This window comes from Bos grunniens, chromosome 2 (assembly GCF_055505025.1).
Source record: "Bos grunniens cultivar Pamir isolate PY7600 chromosome 2, Bosgru_T2T1.0, whole genome shotgun sequence".
Classification (NCBI taxonomy): domain Eukaryota; kingdom Metazoa; phylum Chordata; class Mammalia; order Artiodactyla; family Bovidae; genus Bos; species Bos grunniens.
The window spans coordinates 22,993,968-23,019,402 of record NC_141166.1 but is presented as its reverse complement, the minus strand read 5'-3'; the positions used below and the strand labels follow the sequence as shown (position 1 = coordinate 23,019,402).

The following is a 25,435-nucleotide window of genomic DNA, read 5'->3' as shown; positions in this document are numbered from 1 at the left end:
GGTTCTCACTAGCTTACTAGTTTACACACAGTAGTGTGTATATGCCAATCCCAATTTCCCAAGTCACCCCATGTCCTAAGACACATATTATTTAGTTTATGTCTATAACAGACAGTGTATTTAAGGTGGAATCGTAAGAACATCATATTTATATATGAAAATAACATTGCATTTATATATACAAATATAAGAACACTGCATTTATATGTATAAAGAGCATTGTATTTATAGTAAAACATGCTACAAGACCACACACAACTTTAGTATCTGGTCACCCTTTGTCACAGGATATTTGCTGTTCTTTAAACCACAAAATCAGTTGTATAAAGAAGAATCACTAGTATGATGTCCAATGTTGATTGTCATTTACATTAATAAGGTGAGTGATACACAAAAATTTAAGCCTGGAATTTCTTTCTTTTTGTTATTTAGAAGTCCTATATCACATATTATATAAATACATGAAGTTATTTATGCCATGCATTCATTCCTAATATCAGAGGATGAAAGAGTTTTCTGTTTTTTGTTTGTTTATTCTATTTTTGACATCATAACATGAAGTTAAATTTTTATTCCCATGGTAATAGTTGATCCTGTATATCAAATGCCTTTCCCTCTATTTCTTGGCAGATGAATTTTTATGTAATAATTTTTAAGATACTTAATTAGCATATATTACTTGTTAAATAGATAAAATATGTTCCTTTATAAACATATACTTTAATTCTCTTTTATGTGGAATCAAGTATCTTTTTTTTAAAGCACACTTTCATATTCAGCTAAGGTGATGAAGATCTTAAGGGCATTTCAGAAATCATGTGTTTTAATAAAAGAGGCTCTCAAATTTAAAAAGCTGTTAATGCTACAGTATGCCATGTTGCCGTGTAAGAAACTAACCATGCGTTACAGCACTGGGGGCATCCCTGCGTATGAGCAGTGTGATTTAAATTCTCTCTGCATAAGAAAGTCGGAGAAGGCGATGGCAACCCATTCCAGTACTCTTGCCTGGAAAATCCCATGGGCAGAGGAGCCTGGTAGGCTGCAGTCCATGGGGTCACTAAGAGTCGGACATGACTGAGCGACTTCACTTTCACTTTTCACTTCCATGCACTGGAGAAGGAAATGGCAACCCACTCCAGTGTTCTTGCCTGGAGAATCCCAGGGACGGGGGAGCCTGGTGGGCTGACGTCTATGGGGTCACACAGAGTCGGACACGACTGAAGTGACTTAGCAGCAGCAGCAGCATAAGAAAGTGGAAGCAAGGGAAAGCCCAGCCCTCAGATACTCAGAAGGAATACAACCGGTACTCCTAACCGCAAGTGCATGGGATTCTCTTTCTCTTGTATGCAATGGATTCTTTAATTTTCTACCTTTGACATTGGATTATATATTTTATCCATCAGGTTGCCACCTCACTTTTATCTGGGTTTTAGATCTTTACCAGAATTCCAGTATTCCCAAGGAGAATCACCAATTACTCCAGCATCAATAGTTTTACTATCTGACCCTTCAGATAACACTAGAATTTCGTCCATAACTAAAGGATGCTAGGATTCATTCAGTACCATACGAATGCTTGCTTAGAGGAATGCCCCTAATGGAGATGAAGAGAAAGAAGTATGTCTACTCCCAGGATGGAGTTTTGCATTTGATTTTCTTTCTCCACTGTCACAAAGTGATCACATAATTGATCAGATTTGTTTCATCTTTCAGCATCATAGTGACAGTGCCTGGGTCTGTGGGCTGATGGGTTCTCATGGATCTATACAAATGCTGTTGTTCAGTCACTAAGTCATGTCTGACCCTTTGTGACTCCATGGACTGCAGCATGCCAGGCTCCTCTGTCCTTCACTATCTCCCAGAGTTTACTCAAATTCACATCCATTGAATCGGTAATACTATCTAACATCTCATCCTCTGCCACCCACTTCTTTTGCCTTCAGTCTTTCCCAGAATCAGAGTCTTTTCCAATGAGTTGGCTCTTTGCATCAGGTGGCCAAAGTATTGGAGTTTCAGCTTCAGCATCAACACTTCCAATGAATATTCATGGTTGATTTCCCTTAGGATTGGCTGGTTTGATCTCCTTCCTGTCCAAGGGACTCTCAAGAGTCTTCTCCAGCACCATAGTTCAAAAGCATCAACTCTTCAGTGCTCAGCCTTCTTTATGGTCCAACTTTCACATCCATACATGAGTACTGGAAAAACCATAGCTTTGACTATACAGACCTTTGTCATCAAAGTGATGTCTCTGCTTTTTAATATGTTAAGTTTGCCATAGCTTTCGTTTCAAAAAGCAAGTCTCTTTTGACTTCATGGCTGCAAATATTTGATACTTAAAAAAAATAGTAGCACCAAAATTCCAAATGAAACTTCCACATTAACATGAATGAGTATCTAACTAAATCAATACAAAATGTAACTAATCAATACAAAATGTAGGTCAATTTAATTAATTGTTAAGTTTAACATTAAAACAGTTTCATTACACCTGAAAATAAATTCCAGATTAGATTGTCTAATTCTATAAGGATTCCTGAGCGTGCATGATTACTGTCTAGAAATCATAGCCAATCATGAATTAATTGGATTATTCACAGTCCAGTAATTTCAAAGCAAAATTATAAAAATGTATTCCAATTTTATATAATAAAATTTACATTTAATGTAGGATATGAGGGCATCAGATACATTTGCTATGATGTGTGATGGAAGCTTGAAAACAAAACATTTGAAATCTGTGAAGGTTTTAGCATAGTCCTGGCAAAACTGTGCCTTTATTACTCAAGCATCAGTTTATCTCAAATAGCAAATGTGTTATTTAAAAAACAAAATGCCTTCCCCAGAAATGAAAGTAGAGTTTGCAATCAGTATATCTTGGAGTATTAAATAAAAGGCCTTTCTGTGACCTCCATGTAGCACAAATTCATTGATTAGAAACTTTCAGCAATGTGATTGACCAGGGAAAACCATATTGTGTACTGAAAAAATAAAACAAGATGGAGAAAAAATATGTCTCCCCAGAATTTGACTGATCTTATTTCTTTGACGCTAGATGAAAGTGTTTTCTTTAGTGAAAATGCACTAATCTCTTATTGCTGTGTAGATCCAGATTGAGAACAGTCATTTGTCTTTTCTTTCTGAAAGCAAAGAAAACCTCAGTGCTCATACTCGAAGCTGTGGATGCCTTGGGGATTCTCCTGTAACAACACCAAGGAACATAATCCTGAACAGAAATTAAATTCACCCTAAAGGGAAGATGGAAAATGATGGCGAGATTACCATCCTTTAAAAATGCAATGAAAGATTGTATCCAGTAAGAATAAAAAGAAAGATAGTAGTTCTTTCTTCTTAAGTAATAAAGTCCAGTTGGCACTTCCTTAATAAAATCATAAGATGATGATGAATTACTGGCCTGGAAACATCACAGAATAATATCTTGATGATAGTTTATTTTAAGGAGTTAAAGTTACTGTCTCCTTTCTCCTTCCTTCCTCCATCCCTCCCACTTTCTCACCCTCACTTTCCTTCCTTCTTCCTTTTTTCCATTGTCCTCTTTCATTCTTTCTGTCCCTGTGTATCTCCCCCTCCTTATTCTTTCTTGTTTTTTTTTTTTATATTTAACCTTCACTAAAATTGCACAAATAACATCAACTTTTTTTTGTACAAAGAATAAGTAATTTCTAGCTTATAATGACTCTCTTAATGAAATGAGTTTTTTTTTAAGGGGAGGAAAGCTGCATTTTAGATCTGTTTTGAGGCATATCTCCATTGTTTGTGGTCCTCTAAAGCCTTGGCAATTTTTTATATTAAGAAAGTTCAGGATGAAAACATTGTTTTCAGTACTATAGATCCTAAGCCCCACTGTTTAAGACTTAAAGCACAGTGTATTTCCAAAGGTGAGTGAACTGGACAATTTAACTTCGATATCAGCTCTACTGCTGCTGCTAAGGCACTTTAGTCGTGTCCGACTCTGTGCGACCACATAGACAGCAGCCCACCAGACTCCCCTGTCCCTGGGATTCTCCAGGCAAGAACACTGGAGGGGGTTGCCATTTCCTTCTCCAATGCATGAAAGTGAAAAGTGAAAGTGAAGTCGCTCAGTTGTGTTCGACTCTTCGCAACCTCATGGACTGTAGCCTACCAGGCTCCTCCACCCATGGGATTTTCCAGGCAAGAATCTCTAAGAGACTCAGTTATAAAAACAGTATCTTTTCTAGGATTTTCAAGACTTTTTCAGAACATTCTTTTGGCCAAAAAAAAAAACCTTTGGGTCCAAGATCATAATGGTTTATTTCACCAACCTGGTCTCACAAACAACATAAAAGATTGCAAATGCATTTAAGTGAAGGACCAGGTGAAATGGAAAACAAGAGTGAAATGAGTATGCTAAAAATAAACCAAAAACTCACAATAAACAAAATTGTCCCTATGACATGATACCATTAAGCAACAATGGAGTATGTATGTGTGTGTGTGTGTGTGTGTAAACACAGAAATGTGTTTATTGTCTGCATATGCATGTGTACATAATGAATCTATAAGTAGTCATCTCAGCCTGTCACTGCCACTGCAGGTGATGTCATAACCCATGTGAGCCATGTTGGGAATGGACTTTAAAGCCACAGAATGTCTGGCCTGTAAGGGAAGCCACCCTGTATGACTGGTTTATGGCTAAATTGCAGTCCCTAAAGGGGTGGTGGATGAACCAAGACATGATCCGGACCACTGTCCAATGAGGGTCAGGCAAGGCCTTTCTGGGTCATGATGAAATTGGGAGTTTGCTTGGATTTTGGTAAGTCTCAGTCTGTGTATTAGAGATATCAGCATCTATGCTTGAAAGATGCTGATTAAGTCGGAGTCTGACGGGAAACCTAGCAGGGGAAGTTAATCCGTACGTACGCCGGGTAATATGAAAGGCATGGGCTTGTGTCACTCATCGGATAATCTCTTCCACATACACTTTAAAGGAACCTCATAGTAAAAAATATTATTTGCTATCCTTTTCAAGGAAAAAAAAAATGTCTAATTTTCTTCATGTACCTAAATGTGTTAATGCCATAAAGGGATATATGGAAATATTGGCTCATTATAAAAACATGTCAACCAGGATTCCAATAGATGCTTACCTTTACCTTTATTTTATAAGATAAAAGATGATTCTTTAAGACATGCAAGGACTTATGCCTCCTGGGAAGTTATGTTCATTTATAAGTTAGATTATGTCAACGTGTGGTACACTTAGATTTGAACACTCATATTTTTAGAGTGTGTATGTAGGTACTAGAATCACCTGCACAATACCCTCAAATATGTCTGAAAATTAGTGTCCTCAGTAGACCATACATTCTGCACTTCTTGGATGAAGGGAACTCTTTCCATCCCCCAAATTCTAATCTCCAGAGTATCCTGACAATGACCTGGGTGGCCAATCTAGGTTCCTTAAATAAAGGAAGAGTTAGGAGAAGGCTTTTTAATTTTGAAAAATAATATTATTATGAAAGATTGCAAAGGTCTCAGAAGTATCTATAAACTTAAAAGCAAATGAATTTAAATTAGGGAAATGATACGTTGAAAACAGTATATCGTGAAAATAGCCAGCACAAGACAACTTGAAAATCAGAAAGCTAGAAAATAGAAAAAGAAGGAAAGAATAAGAGAAAGAAGAAAAGATAAAATGAAAAGAGGGCACGATAGAAGAAAAATTTGGAGAAGGTAGAAAGACATTTTAGGACATAGGAGAACCATGGACCAAAGCTGAAAATGAAGCACCAAAAATTGGCTTTTTAACCAATGGGATGTTGTGTCGGTCGCTTAGTCGTGTTCAATTCTTTGCAGCCCCATGGACTGTAGCCCCCCAGGTTTCTCTGTCCATGGAATTCTCCATGCAAGAAAACTGGAGTGGGTTCTGTTCCCTTCTCCAGGGGATCTTCCCAGCCTAATCACTCTGTAGAAACTCATTGTAAATAGGATAAAGTGGACAGGGAACAAAGCCTTGACCTTAAGTGATTTGTTCTTTATTCCCAGGAGCTGATCCTCATGAACAAATTTCGTTTTAATCTGTTGTTATGAAATTGTTTCATCACTTGCCAATGATTAGCATACATCAGAAGAATTCAGTGCATTGAAAGAACCTGCTGCAAAACCAAAAAGAAAGTCTGAGAGCCGGTTCATCACTGCAGACTTTGCTCAGCTAATGCTTTGTCTTTCCTCCTTGTTCACAGAACCGAAAGTAAGCTGCAAACTAGGGCGGTCGGCGTCCACATCAGGTGTGCCCCCTCCATCTGTTACTCCTCTCAGGCAAGCCAGTGACCTGCACCAGAGCCAGGTACCATCATCGTTAGCCAATCGTGATTGACTTCCTGTGATGCGACATGCCAAACGCTTTCCACCTCTGTCTGTCGTGTGTTGCTGTAACGACTTTTGCATCTGCTTTTATTTTTCTATGTGTGGATGGGTAGGGGTTGGGATAAGCTGTGGCCGTCTGTGTTTTCATCTAAAAAGGAGATTCCTTCTTCCCTGTGATTGGTGCAACTTTCTTTGCTGTTTGTTATCAAATCGTTTTTGTCTCTGGTTCCCATCGTTCTGTAATATAAATGTAAACTTGTACTATATGTACTGGCTTAGTGGTTGTTTTTTTAAAATTCTTTCTCTCTTCCATGTTTTGTGTACTTTTATGCCGTCTCTGAAAATTTATCAACATTTGATAAATTTATCAACTTTGTTTTATGTAGATTTCTTTTTAAATGTTTTGTCCACAACACTCGCACAGATGTTGTCAATGAATTTGTACATATTGTTTAGTTCTTAACCTATGATACTGTAATATTTGTGGCCGTTTAACTTTTATTTTTATTTCGCTTGGAGCATGATTGTAAGATACAATGAATATTGATGTCCTTATAAATATTCCTATAACAAGTCATTTGGATTGAACATGGCAGCTAGTCTTTTTTTCTTAGCTCATAAGGACAAACTGACCAACCACATAATCTAGATATTACCAAAAACTGTAGAAAAACAAAGCAATCTTTAAATAAATTACTTTCTCTCTTACACCAACAGTATCAGAAATGTTCTCAGTAAGGGAATTTAAGTGTTTATGCATGGTAACTGAGATCTCTATTATCATTGGAGAAAAGAGGCGAGAAATAAAGACATAAGCTACAGTATCATTTAACCCTTTATAGTACAATATGTTGCTCTGATGTTCACTTGGTTACATAACTCTGTATGGGAAATTTAGTATGGGGAAAAAAATCACTACACATAAATTCTCTACCTATAACTCATCCAATAGGAATTCAATACAATGACTTAATTTGTGAAGCTTAATTGTGGTTACTGTTAAATATTATGGGTGTTAAATAGGATAATGCTATCCTGCAGTAGTTTTTCTCCGCTTCTTAGCTTTAATCTTCACTTTCATAAAACTCTCTGAAATTGTAAATTAAAAGACTAATAATGATACCTCCATGGGAACTGTCCATTACTGATTAAAAAATTACATATTCATCAATTATGTAAAATGTCAAGCTATTTTAAAAACATAACCAAGCAAACTAATTGCATTTTTTTCTAATGGAATACAGGGTGCTTTTTTAGTATTTTGGCCTCACTTAAGTAGTCACAGGATTTGATTTATGAATATATGTGATATCTACAAACCCAAGAGATGAGAGGTTTCTCTCAAGGGGGTGTCTCAAGTGCCACTTAGAATTTTTTGTGTCTTATTTAAAAGTTTAAATGCCTTTACAACTAATGAATCCACCTCAAATGCTTTTTCAGTATAAAAGAAGTAGAAACAAGAAGACAATGAATAAATAAATAAATAACACAACTAACCTCACTAAGATAAACTGCCATCTTAGTTGATTAAAACTATTGCAAAATATTACACTTGTTGATTTTCTAAAGCTTAAAATATTGGATACAGAAAGGAGAGAGCTTTAGTTAACTGGCAGAGGATTGCATTAATACAATCAACTTTCCAAGTCCTTATACCTTAGTATTACAAGACTTTGGTAACATAGAGAGGTTTTGTGGTCTTTGTTCCCTTTGCTTTTTCGGCTTATTATCTTTGTAGCTGTTTCATCCTGAGCCCCTTCAATGCTCAATGAAAGGGTTCTTGGGGGTAACTTCCAGAACAGAAACAAGGTGCAATCTTTGTGTCTTTGCATTATCAGCTCTTCATTTATCTGATGGGGTGTTCTTCATTCTTCAACATACAGCAACAAGAGAAAGGCCCTCTTGGTACTTGTTTGGTGCACTTTTTCTTTCCAACCAGGAGAAATTCTGGCACCCAGCCATGTTGTAGATAGGTTGTCAGGACTGCAAATTAGAAGGCTGACCTCTGTGACTCTCTCCCGTGTGTTGTGACTAGATGTAGCATTCACCTCTTCCGTATTCTGAGCTAATGAGGTGAACATGGCTTAGAAGAACCCTGCTCTGCATTGCTACAAATTGGAACTGAACTGAAGTTGAGTACTTTTTGAAGTCCCTCTTCTCACCTCATTCCCATGCTCTTGCCTGAGATGTCACCTTAAGTTACAACAAAGATGACCCTGTCCTTTGCTTAGTCACCCAAGTCCACCCTTTGCCAGTTTCACCCAAGGTGAAAGACATTTAAGCACACTGGATATTCATACACAAATTAGGAGATGGAACACCTAACACTGTCACACAAATAATTACCCTGGTCACTTTTTTAAAAGTGTTTTTCCAACACCAGAATTCCTGATAGCTATTAAAACACAGAAAGCTTAATAGAAGATGGATAAACTTCTTACTAGGAAATCTTTGGAAGACCATGTCATCTTATACTTTCATCTTGTACTTTCAAGCAAACAAAAATAATCAGTGAGCCCTGAAATAATTCCAGTGGTGCTTATCTACTGATGAACCTGGCTTTAAGAAGAGATGGGACTTTTCTTCTCATAGAGCAGGAACTGCGTGTGTGTGTGTGCTTCAGATTGTTAATGCCTTACCTCTTTTCAGTTTCCTCAGTACTGACTTCTCACTTACCACTTCGGATCATGGTTAGAGCTTTCTGAGAAGGATTGCAGGAGGAAACAGAAGGGCCTAAAGTTACTCCAGCAGAGATGGGCAGAGGTGACCAAAACGGATGGACCCTTAGCCCTAGGAGCCTAGACCAGATATGATGGACCACGCCAAAGAATCTAGAGATAATAGTGATTGACTGACCCACAGAGGAGCATGAGGCCCTTGGTGATTGCTCTCCAAGGCCATTGATATAAAAAGTGGAGGTAGTGTTTGCTTGGTTTTGCAGTCTCTTTTGGCTTCAGGTAGTAAAACAGGCACAAGATTTGTAGAAATATACTGGAACTTTAAAAAACGTTTAAAAGAGGAAATGGGAAACTCAGGAAAGAAACATGAGTTCCAAAGCATTTACAATTTTTATACAACAGATACTCTTCTCTGAAATGCAGAGAGAAGAAAAATAGATCTTTTATTTCTTAATTCACTCCTGAATAAATAGAGCAGTCATGGGACAATTAGCAAAAAGTGACATTTCCTTGGAATTTCATAGCAAGGCAGCCACATATTTTGGCATTTATCATAATGCAGATCTTTGGAAATTAGATGGAATTTCTGCAACTGCAATGACAAAGCTATTTCTTTTCTTATTGATAAGAGCAAAACTGTATAGAAGTCATGTTTTGAAGTTGGATATTATCACTTTCTCGTTTTCTTCTGTGGTGAAGTAGAAAGCCTGTGCTCAGAGGGAAGAAGTGTGAGCGCTATTAGAGACAGCAGATTATGTTCACATTATCCCTCCATCTCTGACCTGTGTCATCAGTGAGCCCCATTTCATTGGAAATGGGTCACCTCCAGCAGCCGGTGAAGGAATAGAAAATAAGGAGCACGGCCATGAGAAAATCAGACCGTCTTTCAAGAAGGGAGCAGCTAGAGTGTCTTCAGACAGAAGCACCCACTGTCTTTGGAAAATTGTTCCTAAGAAATGTTTGTACGTATTTTTCTGGGAACGAAGGAGTTGAGAACCACATTTTCCGTCTCTCTCTCACACACACACACACACAAACAGACACACTTAAGCACACACATCCACACAAACTCTCACATACTCACACAATCTCACACACACACACACACACACACACCCCACACACATACCCATTCACAAACATATGCACTTTTTAATTAACAACTCCCCACGTAAAACCAGGGAGTCACAGAGCTAACAGTGACCTAAGTGTTGAACAGAAAACTCACTTTCTCTCTAAGGTTTATTGTTCTAAACTAGATCATATCTGATTTTCCTTGATGTTGGGGAGGGGTGACAAAGGCCATCTGTCATTTCCTTTGGACCTACAGTTTGAAATCTGGAGGTCCTGAATTTCCATGGGAATTTAAAACTAACCCCCCAAAGCCATTATCTCTTGTTCTCTGGACCCATGTGGGATGAGAGCTGCCTTCTCACCCTCCAGCCGAGCCATTGCCCAGACCAGATCCTGCCGTGCGCTTACAAGCTGTTATCCAGGCAAACAAGCCCAGTCCCTTTCAACTTGCCCCTTCAGGATCATTTCTCAAACGGTTATTTCTTTTGATGCAGTCCTCTGGACTCCCCCCAAGCTCCTAACATCCTCCTTGAGCTTGATGACTCTGCTGAGGCCTAATGAGAGCCTACCCAGGTTGCCTGCTGAGCAGAATTCCTTTTCAATTCCCATGGGCTCCATGGCTGTGTCTGTATGCCGGCATCTGGCTAGGTTTCTGAGATAATGGAAGATGAATGTGTTAGCATCTACAGCAAGACGCACATCCAGGTGTGTTTCTAGATGTCACTCATGTCACAATTGTTTTCTAGATACATTAAAAAAGACTTAATCACCCAAAGATAGAGATCAGGAATCCGTACCTATGAAAGACTAGGATTTAAGATTTAAGTAGATTCTGTAACAAGAACTTTGCCCAACTTAGTGTGTGACACTCAGTGGCTTTCGTTGACCTACTAAATACCTCTCTTGATAAATGTCTCTTTCTATATATCCTTGAAAAAATGTGTTTCTCACGCAATCCAATGTAATCTTTCGCTTGGCCTTGAATACCTTCAAAGTTGTGGGATGTTTCTGCTGGTCCCACAACCTCAGTGATGCTTTGCCTTAAAGCTTTGAGAAGACCCATGCTCTTTCTCAGACTGTGTGTGAGTTCTAGGCTTTCATTTGACTCTCAGACAATCAGCACATTTGCACACAGAACCTGTAGGAGCCTGGAGAGCATGAGAAAGACTAAAGACAAAAGAAGACTGAGCATAGTAATGTAAATACACAAGCAAGGGCAGAGCAAGGAATTCTAGTTTCATCTACTCGGTGCCCACCCATGTTTCTCAATAATGTAAGCTCAGAGGGTATGTCCTTAGTTAATGTCACCTTGTGTGCATTGTATCAGATGGAAAAATGAAAATAAAGCTCTCAATTAGCTGAAGTTAAAGTATCCCACAATGTGAGAGCTCTGAGTTTTAGTTTTATTCGAGGACTTACTGAGAACTATATCCTGTGAGTTATAGCTGCTCAGATGAATCTGAGGAACTGCTCCACAGAAGAAAATGGAGGGGCCAGTACACATGTGATTCTAGCAGAGGGGGGAAATGCCATCTAGGAAACATCTCAGAAGAACGTTACTGCTAGTCCCGAAGAACGGATATCTCAGTTCATGATTTTAGTTCTTTGCTAAGAAAGTGAAGATGCAAGAATCGAGGTTCATAAAAAGTTTCTCTTTAAGCATTTATTTCTATGGGGCTGATTTGCCTGTTTTCCCAGGACACGGAGTGTCTCATTCTGATCTTCACCCTGAAAGCAATTCAGGGTGTGTTGCAGGTCAGCGATGACAGTGGCTAGTGACTTCATCATTGCATGGCAGTACCCGAGGATGGGTGACATTCCTTGCTTCACAAGTTCTAAGAGTAGAACATTTTCAGTCCTCTTTAGAATTCATGTATATCATTAGTATAGATGTGACTTGTTTTGCCAAGACCAAAATTCCTGCCCTGGGTTCTGGAACATGTATGCCGTGAGATTTTGCCTGATCAGTTTCATATACACTGTTAAGTGCCCCCGTCGAGTAGTTAAGGTTTTGTGTGAGATGGGAGAAAGCAGTATTAGTAGAGAAAGGGCAGAATATGTGGGTGGAGAGCACGTGGCACCCCAACTTAACCTGATGAAGGGGCCCTTTTTCTACCATCCCTTGCTCAGGTGTTGAACGAACTTTTCTTCTGTTTTTGAGACCCTGTAATTTTCCAGGTCCTATTAGACCTGAGCTAAGAGAATGTTTACATTGCATTTGTACCTGTACACAGCTGGTTTGATTGTATGCTCAGGGATAACATCATAGTATAGAGATGGTAAAAAAAAAAAAAAAAAAAAAAAGCAAAACAGAAAGAGAACATACAATTAGGGGAAGTGGAACTCACTGCATTCTTTGCATATAGCTCCCCCACCGCAGAACCTCCTTCAGGCTATGCAATTGAGTTTTAAATAACTACTGTTGTTTGTTTCATTCTGCATACAAGTTAACCTGACGGTTATTTCCAAATATGTTAAAGCCTGATGGGAGGTGCTTGGAAAACCCCCACTAAGTTTACTGTGCAATGTTCTCATCTTATTGGAGAAGGGTTTGTCTGTACAAAGTTCAAACTGTAAAATAAAATGCCATCTTCACAAAGATTATGTTACAAAGGATTTATCGTTGTTTGTGATAATAATATTATTCACCAAAGAGATTGGATCTAGGCTTGTCAAAAGTGGAATAAATTCATGTGACCAGTAGGAGTGTCAGTGGTTGTGTTGATCTATTGCTGTATATTATAGCATCATTGTATTAAAATAATGCACGTGCCAAAAAGTAAACAAAAGCTACTGTGTGCCCTCTGCAGTCTTGCCTGGTTGATTTATAAAAACGGTAGTGCCTTGTGGACCTCCCTAAATTAGTGTCATATTTAAAGACGAAGATTTTGTCACTACCTTTCAATAACAGGCAAATCCAGTAATCTGTGTCATGAAATGTTGGCATGATTTAGCTTCCATTTTCATACAAAGAATTCAGAGGGCAGAAACTAAGATTGCTTTCTGCAGTGGACCACAATCTGAATTGAGAAACTTTGACGTATTATGAAGGAATTGTGTGCTTGTGTATATTTCACATGGCAGAATATTTAGGATCACTTTTTAAAGGCCAATTATCTCAAGATCAGTCTCTCAATAGCCCCAATATTGAGTAGTATGAAACTAAAGAAACCCATCCTTTTACCCCAATTCCAATCCCCCCACTCAGTAATCTTGCATTTACTCCCTTGGCGCAGGAGGCGGAGTATAACAAAACAAGAGAATGTTCTCTGAGAAATCTTGAACAAATTGACAAGTTAGGGTGAGGATAAGGAAAAATGAACTCTGAGAGTGCCTGCTACCTGACTTTGCCTACCCTTATCTGTGTATGCCCTGCTCAGCATCAAAGTTGTTGCCATAAACCACCAGGGCCACAGGAAAAGGTGTACAGCTGCTTAGGTATATAATCCAGCATTCTTTAACCCATGGGAAGGATACAAGGATCTCTAGGGTTCTTAGATGAAAGGAAAGGAAAGTGAAGTCGCTCAGTCATGTCCGACTCTTTGCAACCCCATGAACTGTATAGCCTACCAGGCTCCTCTGTCCATGGGATTTTCCAGGCAATAGTACTGGAGTGGATTGCCATTTCCTTCTTCGGTGGAATCTTCCCGACCCAGGGATCAAACCCAGGTCTCCCTCATGGTGGACAGACACTTTACTGCTTGAGCCACCAGGGAAGTCTAAGATGAAGTCTTAGATGAAGGTGCATGATAAAAATTATGTACCATTCATTGTCATTCCCGATGAGCTTCTTGTATGCCAGGCCAGTGACGACAGCCTTCTTATATTGTTGAAGGTGTGCTTCCTACAGCCCCACCCTGTGATCATCTCATTAATTTCAAATAAGGATACTAAAGTGAGGCTACATACCTTGTCCAAATTTTGTACCTATTAAGTGTCCGTCTGTGATTCCAACTGGTTCACAGTTGGTTAAAATGTGAGTGGTAGAGGATGTAAAACTTCCCCTGGAATCCTGGCTCCAGCCCTCAGTCACTGTGTGTCCTTGAATACATTGTTCAACTTTGCAGAGTCTGTTTTCTCATCTGTAAAATGAGAGCAGTATTATGTGCCCATGGCGCTAGTGGTAACGAACCCACCCGCCAATGCAGGAGATGGAAGAGATGCGGGTTGGATTTCTGGGTGGAGAAGATCCCCTGGAGGAGGGCAGAGCAACCCACTCCAGTATTCTTGCCTGGAGAATCTATGAACAGAGGAGTCTGGGGGACTATAGTCCATGGGGTCACAAAGACTTGGACACCACTGAAGCAGCTTAGCACACAGCACATGGTTGTTGTTGAGGATTAATAAGATAACATATGTATGTAAAGTCCTAGACAGAAATTACATGTTAGAAAAATAAGAATTCTTTCCTTTATAGCTTTCTCCTTCTTCCAAAATGCAAATTTCCTGCTTGCTGACAAGTCCTAAGGAGAAGAGTCATTGTAGTCAGTGGAATTCAGAAAACAATGGGCACAGAGAGATGGTTCTGTCCACCCTGTATTGCTGACCTTATATAGAACAGCTAGCAGGCGGTAATAATAAAAAAGCAGACGGATTTTTAGCGAGTTTTGTTACTGACTTTAAGTTCTTTAGAGGGTGTATCTCTTTATTACAGCATCTGAGACAGATTGGTTTCTCCACCCCATCTAGGTACACTTGATACGATTATCTTTCTCATTCCTTCTCCTCCAAATAGGGAATTAGATATTCAGTTGTTTACCATCTAATAAGGATGCATGTTATTAGATGGTAAACATCAAACAAGATGTCTTATGGTTTAGATGCTAAGTCGTGCCTAACTCTTGCGACCCCATTGACTGTAGCCTGCCAGGCTCCTCTGTCCGTGGGATTCTCCAGGCAAGAACACTGGAGTGGGCTGCCATTTCCTTCTCCAGGGGATCTAATCTAATATGACGGTAAACTTCTAATAAGGATGCATCTTATTAGATGGTTGTAGTTGGCATCTCTTCTTACCTTGTAGATGCCACATGTAATTTGGAAGCAAAGCAAGTAGAAGTCGACTAATGGTATCAATTCAGAAATACCAGCAGTCCTCTGACACTGAGCTTCTCTGTAGCTTGGCTTCAGATGTGAACGAACGTAATGAAAACGCTAGAGCTGCCGAGAAGTTGTTATCTGCAAAGACAGGATACATTTGTTGCCAACTTCGGCTTTCCTTAAAGCTTCCTGGGGCCTCAGTTTGCGATGCTTTGTTTTCCGAGCTGCGCGTGTATTTGCCCACAAGCTCGCCCATTATGATATTTCATCCTATTATATCAATTTAACTTTCATATGCCCACTATATCGATGCTGCTTGCTTTTGTTTTTCATTTTTATTTTTTTCCTTGTCAATGAAGAAAGCATTAAGGCTATTGCATTATAAACGTTATGGAAACAAGGCAGCCTGAATTTTAACAACGTTCAGCCTTGCCAAGTGAATGTATGCCAAATCTAGTCCCAATATATAGAGATCAATTACCACTGTTTAGTATTTCTTAGGCAAAATCAGAGGCAATGGGATTTATTTATTTATTTTATTTTACTTATTGTCATTTTTGGAATTCCCATTTGTTCCTCTTCAAATGCCAAGGGTGATGTAGTTAACTAAGCTAACAATACTATGAATGTATTTGGGGAAGTGAAGCTGAAGATTTTAAATCCATTTACAGTCACATTAGTTTATGCCATGCGTTTTCAAGCCGCTCTTTAAAGTTTCTATGTCACTTTTTTCTATTTTAGAAAATAGAGGCTTTGGGAGGCAGTTGAAAATATTTAACTGCTAAATTTATTCAAAATGTCGGTAGAGCTGAATGTGAAGCTTTAGCTCCAAGTCTAGAGGACAAATCAAGAATTCCTAACTGTAGGTCTGGTTTGAGTTGTACACAGAGAACTGCTGAAAGAGTATTAAAGTTTTACAGAATGAGAACTCCACTTGAGAACTAAATGCTATGCTTGTACTCTGCTGTCAGTTTTATCAGCAGACGTCACATCTTAGAAACCTTCTCCAGAAAAAACTCAAACTGTTAAACATGCACGTGAGGTTCTAGATGGGCGGCGGCCCACCTAGTTTGGGGAAAATAAAGTAACATTGAGTGGACGCTTGGCGCCACCTAGTGTCTAAAGTGTACTTTGCAATCTGTATTTACATAGGAAGAATTGACTTCAGCAAAATTGCGTCCTGTCAGAGATGTTTCGCAGTTTGGGATAATGAACATAATGCTTATAGAAATCCAGGGAAAACTTTTGGACCTTGTTTTGGACCTTTTCATTACTTTAGCTTTGTAATTTTAAGTTAACTTTTAAATGCACCTTTTTCTACTTTTGTGTGGATCGGTGAGGAACCACAGATAGTAATCACCGAGGGTTATATATTATTTACGAATCAGTTCAGTTCAGTAGCTCAGTCGTGTCCGACTCTTTGCGACCCCATGAACCGCATCATGCCAGGCCTTCCTGTCCATCTCCAACTCCCGGAGTCCACCCAAACCCATGTCCATTGAATCAGTGATGCCATCCAACCATCTCATCCTCCGTCGTTCCCTTCTCCTCCTGCCCTCAACCTTTCCAAGAATCAGGGTCTTTTCAGATGACTCAGCTCTTCACACCAGGTGGTCAAAGTATTGGAATTTCAGCTTCAACATCAGACCCTCCAATGAAAAACCAGGACTGATCTCCTTTAGAATGGACTGGTTGGATCTCCTTGCAGTCCAAGGGACTCTCAAGAGTTTTCTCCAACACCACAGTTCAAAAGCATCAATTCTTTGCTGCTCAGCTTTCTTTATAGTCCAACTCTCACATCCATACATGACCACTGGAAAAACCATAGCCTTGACTCGACGGACCTTTGTTGGCAAAGTAATGCCTCTGCTTTTTCATATGCTGTCTAGGTTGGTCATTACTTTCCTTCCAGGGAGCAAGCATCTTTTAATTTCATGGCTGCAGTCACCATGTGCAGTGATTTTGGAGCCCCCCAAAATAAAGTCAGCCACTGTTTTCACTGTTTCCCCATCTATTTGCCATGAAGTGATGGGACCAGATGCCATGATCTTAGTTTTCTGAATGTTGAGCTTTAAGCCAACTTTTTCACTCTCCTCTTTCACTTTCTTCAAGAGGCTCTTTAGTTCTTCTTCACTTTCTGCCATAAGGCTGGTGTCCTCTGCATATCTGAGGTTATTGATATTTCTCCCAGCAATCTTGATTCCAGCTTGTGCTTCATCCAGCCCAGCATTTCTCACAATGCACTCTGCATATAAGTTAAATAAGCAGGGTAACAATATACAGCCTTGATGTACTCCTTTTCTTATTTGGAAATCCAAATATATCTGCTTTATTGACTATGCCAAAGCCTTTGACTGTGTGGATAACAATAAACTATGGAAAATTCTGAAAGAGATTGGAATACCAGACCACCTGACCTGCCTCTTGAGAAACCTGTGTACAGGTCAGGAAGCAACAGTTAGAACAGGACATGGAACAACAGACTGGTTCCAAATTATTTATGAAAAATGAAGCTATTTTCATTGGGATTTATGACATTTTCTGTGCATTGTGATTCCCTAAATCCAGGCTGAGCCTTGAAGAAGGGGGATCATTACCCCTATTTTGCAGACTGAAAAGTCATGGAGCAGAGAAAGCCTGACTGACTGGAAGAATTCCTTCTTGATTTTGTTTGACACCAATATGTTTAACCCTGGAGAAAGAAATGAGAAACCACTCCAATATCCTTGCCTGGAAAATCCCATGGACCAAGAAGCCTGGTGGGCTGCAGTCCATGGAGTCTCAAAGAGCTAGGCAAGACTGAGTGACTAACACACAACGTGTTTAGCGCACCTGACTTAAGGTTCTTTCCTGAAAAGAGCAATCTCCCTTGACCAGTAGACAAGTTTACTTCTCACTTAAGTTATATGTGGATTAGCAAGAAATGTTTATGTCAGGGATCCCCAGCCTCTAGGTTTTAATGCCTAATGATCTGCCGTGGCGCTCAAGGAGATCCAGCCAGTCCATCCTAAAGGAGATCAGTCCTGGGTGTTCACTGCTAGGACTGATTTTGAAGCTGAAACTCCAATACTTTGGCCACCTCATGTGAAGAGCTGACTCATTTGAAAAGACCCTGATGTGGGGAAAGATTGAGGGCAAGAGGAGAAGGGAACGACAGAGGATGAGATGGTTGGATGGCATCACCGACTCAATGGACATGGGTTTGGGTGGGCTCTGGGAGTTGGCGATGGACAGGGAGGCCTGGCGTGCTGTGGTCCATGGGGTCGCAAAGAGTCAGACACGACTGAGCGACTGAACTGAATTGAACTGATCTGCAGTGGAGCTGATGTCATAATAATAGAAATAAAGTGCACAATATATGTCACATGCTCGAATCATCTCAAAACCATCGCTCCAACCCTTGGTCTGTAGAAAAAATGTCTTCCACGAAACTGGTCCCTGGTGCCAAGAAGTTTGGGGATCATTGGTTTACATGGTATGAATATTCAGAGTTAGACTACACCTGACTCAGAATAACAGATATTATACATCCACATTGTGAGTGCCTTACTCTGGAAGTTCTAGTGTTAGTCACTCAGTTGTGCCTGACTTTTTACAACCCCATGGACTGTAGCCCATCAGGCTCCTCTGTCCATGGGATTTTCCAAGCAAGAATACTGCAGTGGGTTGCCATTTCCTTCTCCAGGGGATCTTCCTGACCCACAGATTGAACCTGGGTCTCTTTCATTGCAGGCAGATTCTTTACCAGCTTCAGTTTCTCCACCCAGCTCACCTGCTGGACAAATCTTTGTTCTTTACCCCAATAAAGCAGATTACTAAAATTGTTTTTGTTGAAGGCTGATTATGTGCTTGGCATGGTGTTCAGAATGTTGTATCCTAAAATTTCATTCTCACAACATACTTAAGAAGTAAGTAATATACCCTTATTTCACTCAAGAAAATTGAGGCTGGAAAATCTGTTACCTGTTAAAGGTTTAGAGCTCGAAAGTGACTGTAAGTCCAGGAGAGTCTAGCTATTTATCTCCTGCTTTATTTTCTACTGTAAATAGCTGTCTCTCTGAACTTAATCTCTTTATAAAACTCACCTTCCTTCATTTTCTTTCACCCATTTGTTTAATCATTCTTTGATTTTCTTGATACTGCCTTATAACTTTTCTAGATTAAAGCTACTTAGTAGAGGGATGAATTCAATTAAGACTTCAACTGAACAAGGCATCGCCAAGGCAGTGGGTCTGCAAGAGTGAGATGGGGTTGGGACTGTAACTTCTGGAAGGAACCTGATGTCCCTTGTGGCATCCTTCTCTTGAGGACCACAGGCTGGTGTTGTGAGAGCTCACCACACTGGTGTGTGTGCCAGTGTGCACAGGCATGCACACTTGAGAATATCAACACTTGAACACATCTACCTCTCTCCACATTCTGAAAAGAAAATTCACCCCTCTCACAAACATGCACACCCAAACACCAGCACCTAGAATATTCTTGTAGATTTAACCAACAACACACAAAAAGATAAATAATACATTCAACAAGATTTCTCTGGGCTTCCACAGCCATCTAATGAGCAGACACTTTAAAGTGGGGATGGGGGGAGAAAAAGCCATGCAATCACTCCAAAGCCTCTGTTTTCTAAAGTAAATGCTGCAATCAGTTCAGTTCAGTTCAGTGGCTCAGTCGTGTCCGACTCTTTGTGATCCCATGGACTGCAGCACGCCAGGCTGTTAATAATCCCTGGTTGTCATCTATTTTGACACGGGTGGTGTGTGGAATGCTGCATAGAATGACTTTCCTTCCAGAAAATGAGGAAGTTATTTGAAGGACCCAAAGGTATCAAAAGTCATCTTACCCAAACCAGTCAATTTTGAAAGTTAAGTCAACTTTGAGTTAGACAAGGGCAGAGGCATTTTGGGAGAAACCAGTAGAAGCCACATCACTTAGGATACAGCCCAGGAAGAAACCCACTCTGTATTGTCACTTGTCTGATACAAATCTCAACAGTGGAGCAGGAACCCTTGAAGAAGCCTTCCATGGGAAGCATTTATATCCAATGGTGGCTTTCCTGGGTTTCGTGGAATTTCTAGGTAGTTTGACTTCTATATCCATGTGACATGAGCTGATTCATATGAAAGCACCTTTTAAGCTAGAATGTCTAAATGTAAATGCCTATTTTTAGACATATAGCTATTCAACATGTTTTTGTTGTTGTTAAGTCTTTAAATTGTGTCCGACTCTTTGCAACCCCATGGACTGCAGCAGACCAGACTCCTCTGTCCTTCACTGTCTCCCGGAGTTTGCTCAAACTCATGTCCATTGAGTTGGTGTATCTACATTTATAGATGTGCATTGGAAAGTGCAAAGAGGAGGATTTCACAAGTCATGCTTCTCAAGTATATTTGACCAGAGAATCCCCCTTTTTAAAAATTTTTTCCAAGGCGTAGTTCTTTGGTTATAAAGATGCAGACTGCAATGGTTTTCATGAAGGTGTAGGCTCTTTGAGGGCTGGAATGCATATTTTCACTTGCACATCTCTAGTTGTCAGTCTATGATAGTGAAAGTGAAAGTCGCTCAGTTGTGTCCAACTCTTTGCGACTGCATGGACTATACAGTCCCTGGAATTCTCCAGGTCAGAACACTGAACTGAGTAGCCGTTCCCTTCTCCGGGGGATCTTCCCAAGCCAGGTCTCCTGCAATGCAGGTGGATTTTTTTTTTACCAACTGAACTATCAGGGAAGCCCCGTCAGTCTATATATTTTTTAAAATTTATCATATTGAAGTATAGTTGATTTATAATACTGCGCTAATTTCTGGTGTACAGCAAAGTGATTCAGGTATATATACATATCCAGTATATGTTCTTTTCCATATTCTTTTCCATTACATTTATCGCAGGATATTGAGTAGAGTTCCCTGTGCTGTACAGTAGAACTCGTTTATCCATTCTATGCGTAATACTTTGCAACTGCTAACCCCAGTCTCCTAGTTCATCCCTTCCCACGCCCCTCCCCCCTGCCCCTTAGCAACCACAAGTATGTTCTCTGTGTCTACTGTCTTAGTCTGTATTGAATGAATAAATTAATGGTAAGGGTGGAAACAGATGTCTTCTCACTGTAATACTGTTACAACAATTTCCAGAAGCGTTTGGGCTCCTGACAGGTGACTCTATACACAGTCATCCCGTGCGCTCACCTCAGCTAGTTAATGAACTAGTTTTACCTTCTGGTGGAGGATGAGACACAGATGTTAGAGAACCGAAATGCAAGTGCTCCTGGGACAAGTATCACCACGACTGCAATTTACACTGAAAGAGAAACCTCAGTTAAACTTATTCCTAAACATTGATTTTTTTTCTTTAAATCAGTTTTTATTAATAGAAGATGGAAGAGCATATCATGGAGATTAATTTAGAAAGATAAACTCTAATGATGAAAGTGCGTATTTAGGACAGAACATAAACTGGGATTGGCGCAGACTAAGACCTTTCAAAGCTGTACCAGGAAGTGATTATAAAAACCTTCCTCCTGTGAATAGTTCAATATGAATTTTATCTTTTAAATAATGTAAAGTTTACCTCACATCTGTACTTCTGGCACCAACCACAACGTGTGTTCATCAGTTCACATTTTGATGTGTGGGAGTTTTTCCCCACACTACCTAGCAGTTCTCCACCAGCAGCTGGGTGTCCTGCAACTTAACTCAGTTCAGATGCTGTCCACCCAGAGAGAGTCCCAGACCCCACGGGTCCAGGTCTCAGTCCTACAAGAGTGCTCCCACTTCAGACGTCAGTCAAAGTCCAGGGACCAACCCGCTGTAAATCAGAGGTTCCCACAACACTCCTCGAGTTGAATTCATTTGCTAGAACAGCTCACAGAACTCAGAGAAACATTTACTAGCTCACCTGTTTATTCAGCCAGATGAGAGAGACGCACAGAGCAAGTTAGGGGAAAAGGGCGTGAAGCTTCTCTGCCCTCCGAGCTTTACATCCTCTGTGAATCTCCATGAATTTACCAACTGGCTGTTCTCCAAACTCTGTTCTTTTTGGTTGTAATGGAAGCTTTGTTACTTTCAGTTCAGTTCAGATCAGTCACTCCGTCCGACTCTTTGTGACCCCATGGACTACAGCATGCCAAGCCTCCCTATCCATCACCAACTCCCAGAGTTTACTCAAACTCATGTCCATTGGCTGATACCATCCAGCCATCTCATCCTCTGTCTTCCCTTTCTTCTCCCGTCTTCAATCTTTCCCAGCATCGGGGTCTTTTCAAAAGAGTCAGTTCTTCGCATCAGGTGGCCGAAGCATTGGAGTTTCAGCTTCAGCATCAATCCTTCCAAAGAATATCCAGGACTGATTTACTTTTTTACTTAGGTGTGATTGATTAGATCATTGGCCATTGGTGATATAATTCAATCTTCATCCACTCTCCCCTCCCTGGAAATTCAGGGGAATACAACTGGAAATTCCAAACCTGTAATCATAGGACTGGCTCTTCTGGCAGCCAGCCCCCATCTTCAGCACTGCCCAGAGGTAACCGCCTTAAGTTAACAAACAGCATCTTTAATGCTCTCATCACAGGAAAGTCTAAAGGTTTTAGTAGCTCTGTGCCAGGGACAGGGATGAAGACTGAATATATGTTTCTTTTCATAAATCACAGCATTGTCAGGGAGGAGGAAATTTTGCTCTACCCTTTTAGGTTATTCTGGCTGATTTAAGAATCAAGTGCACATGAGGGAGATTAACAGGAGAAAATCAAACAGAAGTTTAATAACTTGTGGGAGACACCAAGGGGAATTGAGTAACAGGCCTAAATGGCCGAAATCTTCATCTTAAATGTCAGCTTCGGCTAAAGACAGAAGAGGGCGTTGGGATCGTGATTTGGGACTTCCAAGGGGATGGAGGCAATTCATGTGGATATGGAAAAGCAACGTTTGGTAAATAAATGTTTTCTGGGTCAGGCAGAGACAATGGGACACAGAGAGAATCTTAACAGATTTTCCTGGGTTCTTCTATGTCTACACACGTAGTTCATCTACGGCAGTAGCTTACTTCCTGGATTAGGTCCTCTGTCTACATTCTTTAAGGCAGTTAGGGGAAATGTCAAAAGTTCTTCCTGAGTGTTTTAAAACTTGATTTTCCTCCTAGCTTGAAATAATTCGCATGCCAAAGAGACATTTTGGGGTGGCAAATTTTGTTTCCCTACATATCAGTCTCTATATGTTCTACTGTACTTTACTTAACTTCATTTAGAATTTCTCTGTACAAAATTTTATTTAAGGTTATTGAAGCTGAATTCTTATTTCTTGCTTTCTCTCTTTTTTTTCCTATTGTTTTACTTCCTTTTGCTGGTTAGTTGCCCTAAACATAGGGCTTCCCTGGTAGCTCAGGTGATAAAGAATCCTCCTGCAATGCAGGAGACCCCAGGTTGATTCCTGGGTTGGAAAGATCCCCTGGAGAAGAGATAGGCTACCCACTCCAATATTCATGGGTTTCCCTGGTCGGCTCAGATGGTAAAGAATCTGCCTGCAATGTGGGAGACCTGGGTTTGATCCCTGGGTTGGGAAGATCCCCTGGAGGAGGGCATGGCAACCCCCTCCAGTATTCTTGCCTGGAGAATCCCATGGACAGAGGAGCCGGCAGGCTACAGTCCATGGGGTCACAAAGAGTCGGACACAACTGAGCGACTAAGCACAGCACAGCACAGCACAGCCCTAAACATATGAGAACATGACCTTTGGGTGATTGGGCACTCTTCACATGCCCAAAGAATTTCTACAACTAATTCTGCAGCCAAATTTATTAATAAATACAGAGGCAAATAGTTAAAAACATTTTTTAAAAGATGTGAAAACCAAAGAGCTATTTGCTATTAAGGTATACTGAATTTAAAGAAAGTCTGCCTTTTTGTTGCACTGTCTTCGCAAAATGAGTTGCAAGAAGGGGGCTGTTTTAACAACCGCTTGATGAACTGTGTGAGGATTTGCCAGTAGAGGGCAGCACTTCATCTTTCTTGACCTGCTTTAAAAGTGGGTCCAAGCAGAAGTGATCCATTTCAGTATTGATTATGGAGATGGAAAGAAACGAGGAGCAGCAATGAGGCCGAGTCTCATCTGGAGAAGAATACATCATGTCTTTTTTCCTCTCCTCGTCTTTGTCCATCATCTTTGCTCTCTCTCCTCACTGATGCCAGGGCTTTGGACAGAGGGGCTGGACCCAATGAAACAGAATTCACTGAAAGATATTTCTAATAGAGATTTGACAACCTTACATTTCACAGCTCTGCTAACAGTCACCTGGAGTCTGGGGGAAAAAAGATAGTGTGGATAAAATTAACGTTTGGCCATTTTCTCTTTTCCTTCTCTTTCCAAGGCCTCTGTTCTCTAAATATCCTATAATGCTGTGTTATGTGCTTAGAAACTCAGTCATGTCTGATTCTTTGTGACCCAGGACTTAGCCCACCAGGTTCCTCTGTCTATGGGGATTCTCCAGGCAAGATTACTGGAGTGGGTTGCTATGCCCTCCCCCTGGGGATCTTCCCAACCCAGGGATCGAACCCAGGTGTCCCACATTGCAGGTGGATTCTTTACCATCTGAGCCACCAAGGAAAATATCCTTTTACACTTCACACAAGATTCTCCAGCTCCTGAGGCCCATGTTCCCTATGTACCCTGCCATCTCTGCCCCACCAACTGAGTTCTAATAAGTAACCTGTACAGCTGCCAGTGCTGATGCCTAATCCATGTGTGACTACCCCTGGCACCTTGCAGTAGTTAGCGTGAGCGCTTTGGTGTGGTGTTTAGTCGCTAAGTCGTGTATGACTGTTTGTGGCCTCATGGACTGTAGCCTGCCAGGCTCCTCTGCCCATGGGATCCTCCAGGCCAGAGTGCTGGAGTGGGTTGCCATTTCCTTCTCCAGGGGTATGCTAATTGTTTTCATACCTTCCCTCAACAAATGCTCATTGCCCACTTGATCAATAGCAGATGTTCTGACCGATGTTCAATAGTTGATACAAATGCCTTGTGTTCAAGGGAACTTCAGCCCAGTAAAGGATACACACACACACACACACACTTGCAACTGGTATAATTAAGAAGAGAGTGCACAGAAGACCAGGGACTAACTGAGTTTTGAGAGATGGCATTGAAGGTGGTCAAGCATGATTTTACAGAAGAGGAAATGGCCACAGTTTCTCTGTTGGCCCAGATGGTTAAGGATCTGCCTGCAATGCAGGAGACCCAGGTTCCATCCTTGGGTCAGAAAGATCCCCTGGAGAAGGGAATGGAAGTCCACTCCAGTATTCTTGCCTGGA

The 25,435-nt window shown here is 40.5% G+C and overlaps 1 protein-coding gene across 4 annotated transcripts in view; it reads left to right on the top strand.

Moving 5' to 3' along the window:
• NYAP2 (neuronal tyrosine-phosphorylated phosphoinositide-3-kinase adaptor 2) overlaps positions 1–25,435 on the top strand; it is a 324,463-nt gene that overhangs the window by 261,481 nt on the left and 37,547 nt on the right. For all 4 annotated transcript variants that reach the window (XM_086365602.1, XM_086365612.1, XM_086365628.1 and 1 more), the window contains one exon: positions 6,222–6,325. In XM_086365602.1, coding sequence (XP_086221728.1) covers positions 6,222–6,325 — 104 coding nt within the window. The remainder of the gene's footprint in view (positions 1–6,221; positions 6,326–25,435) is intronic.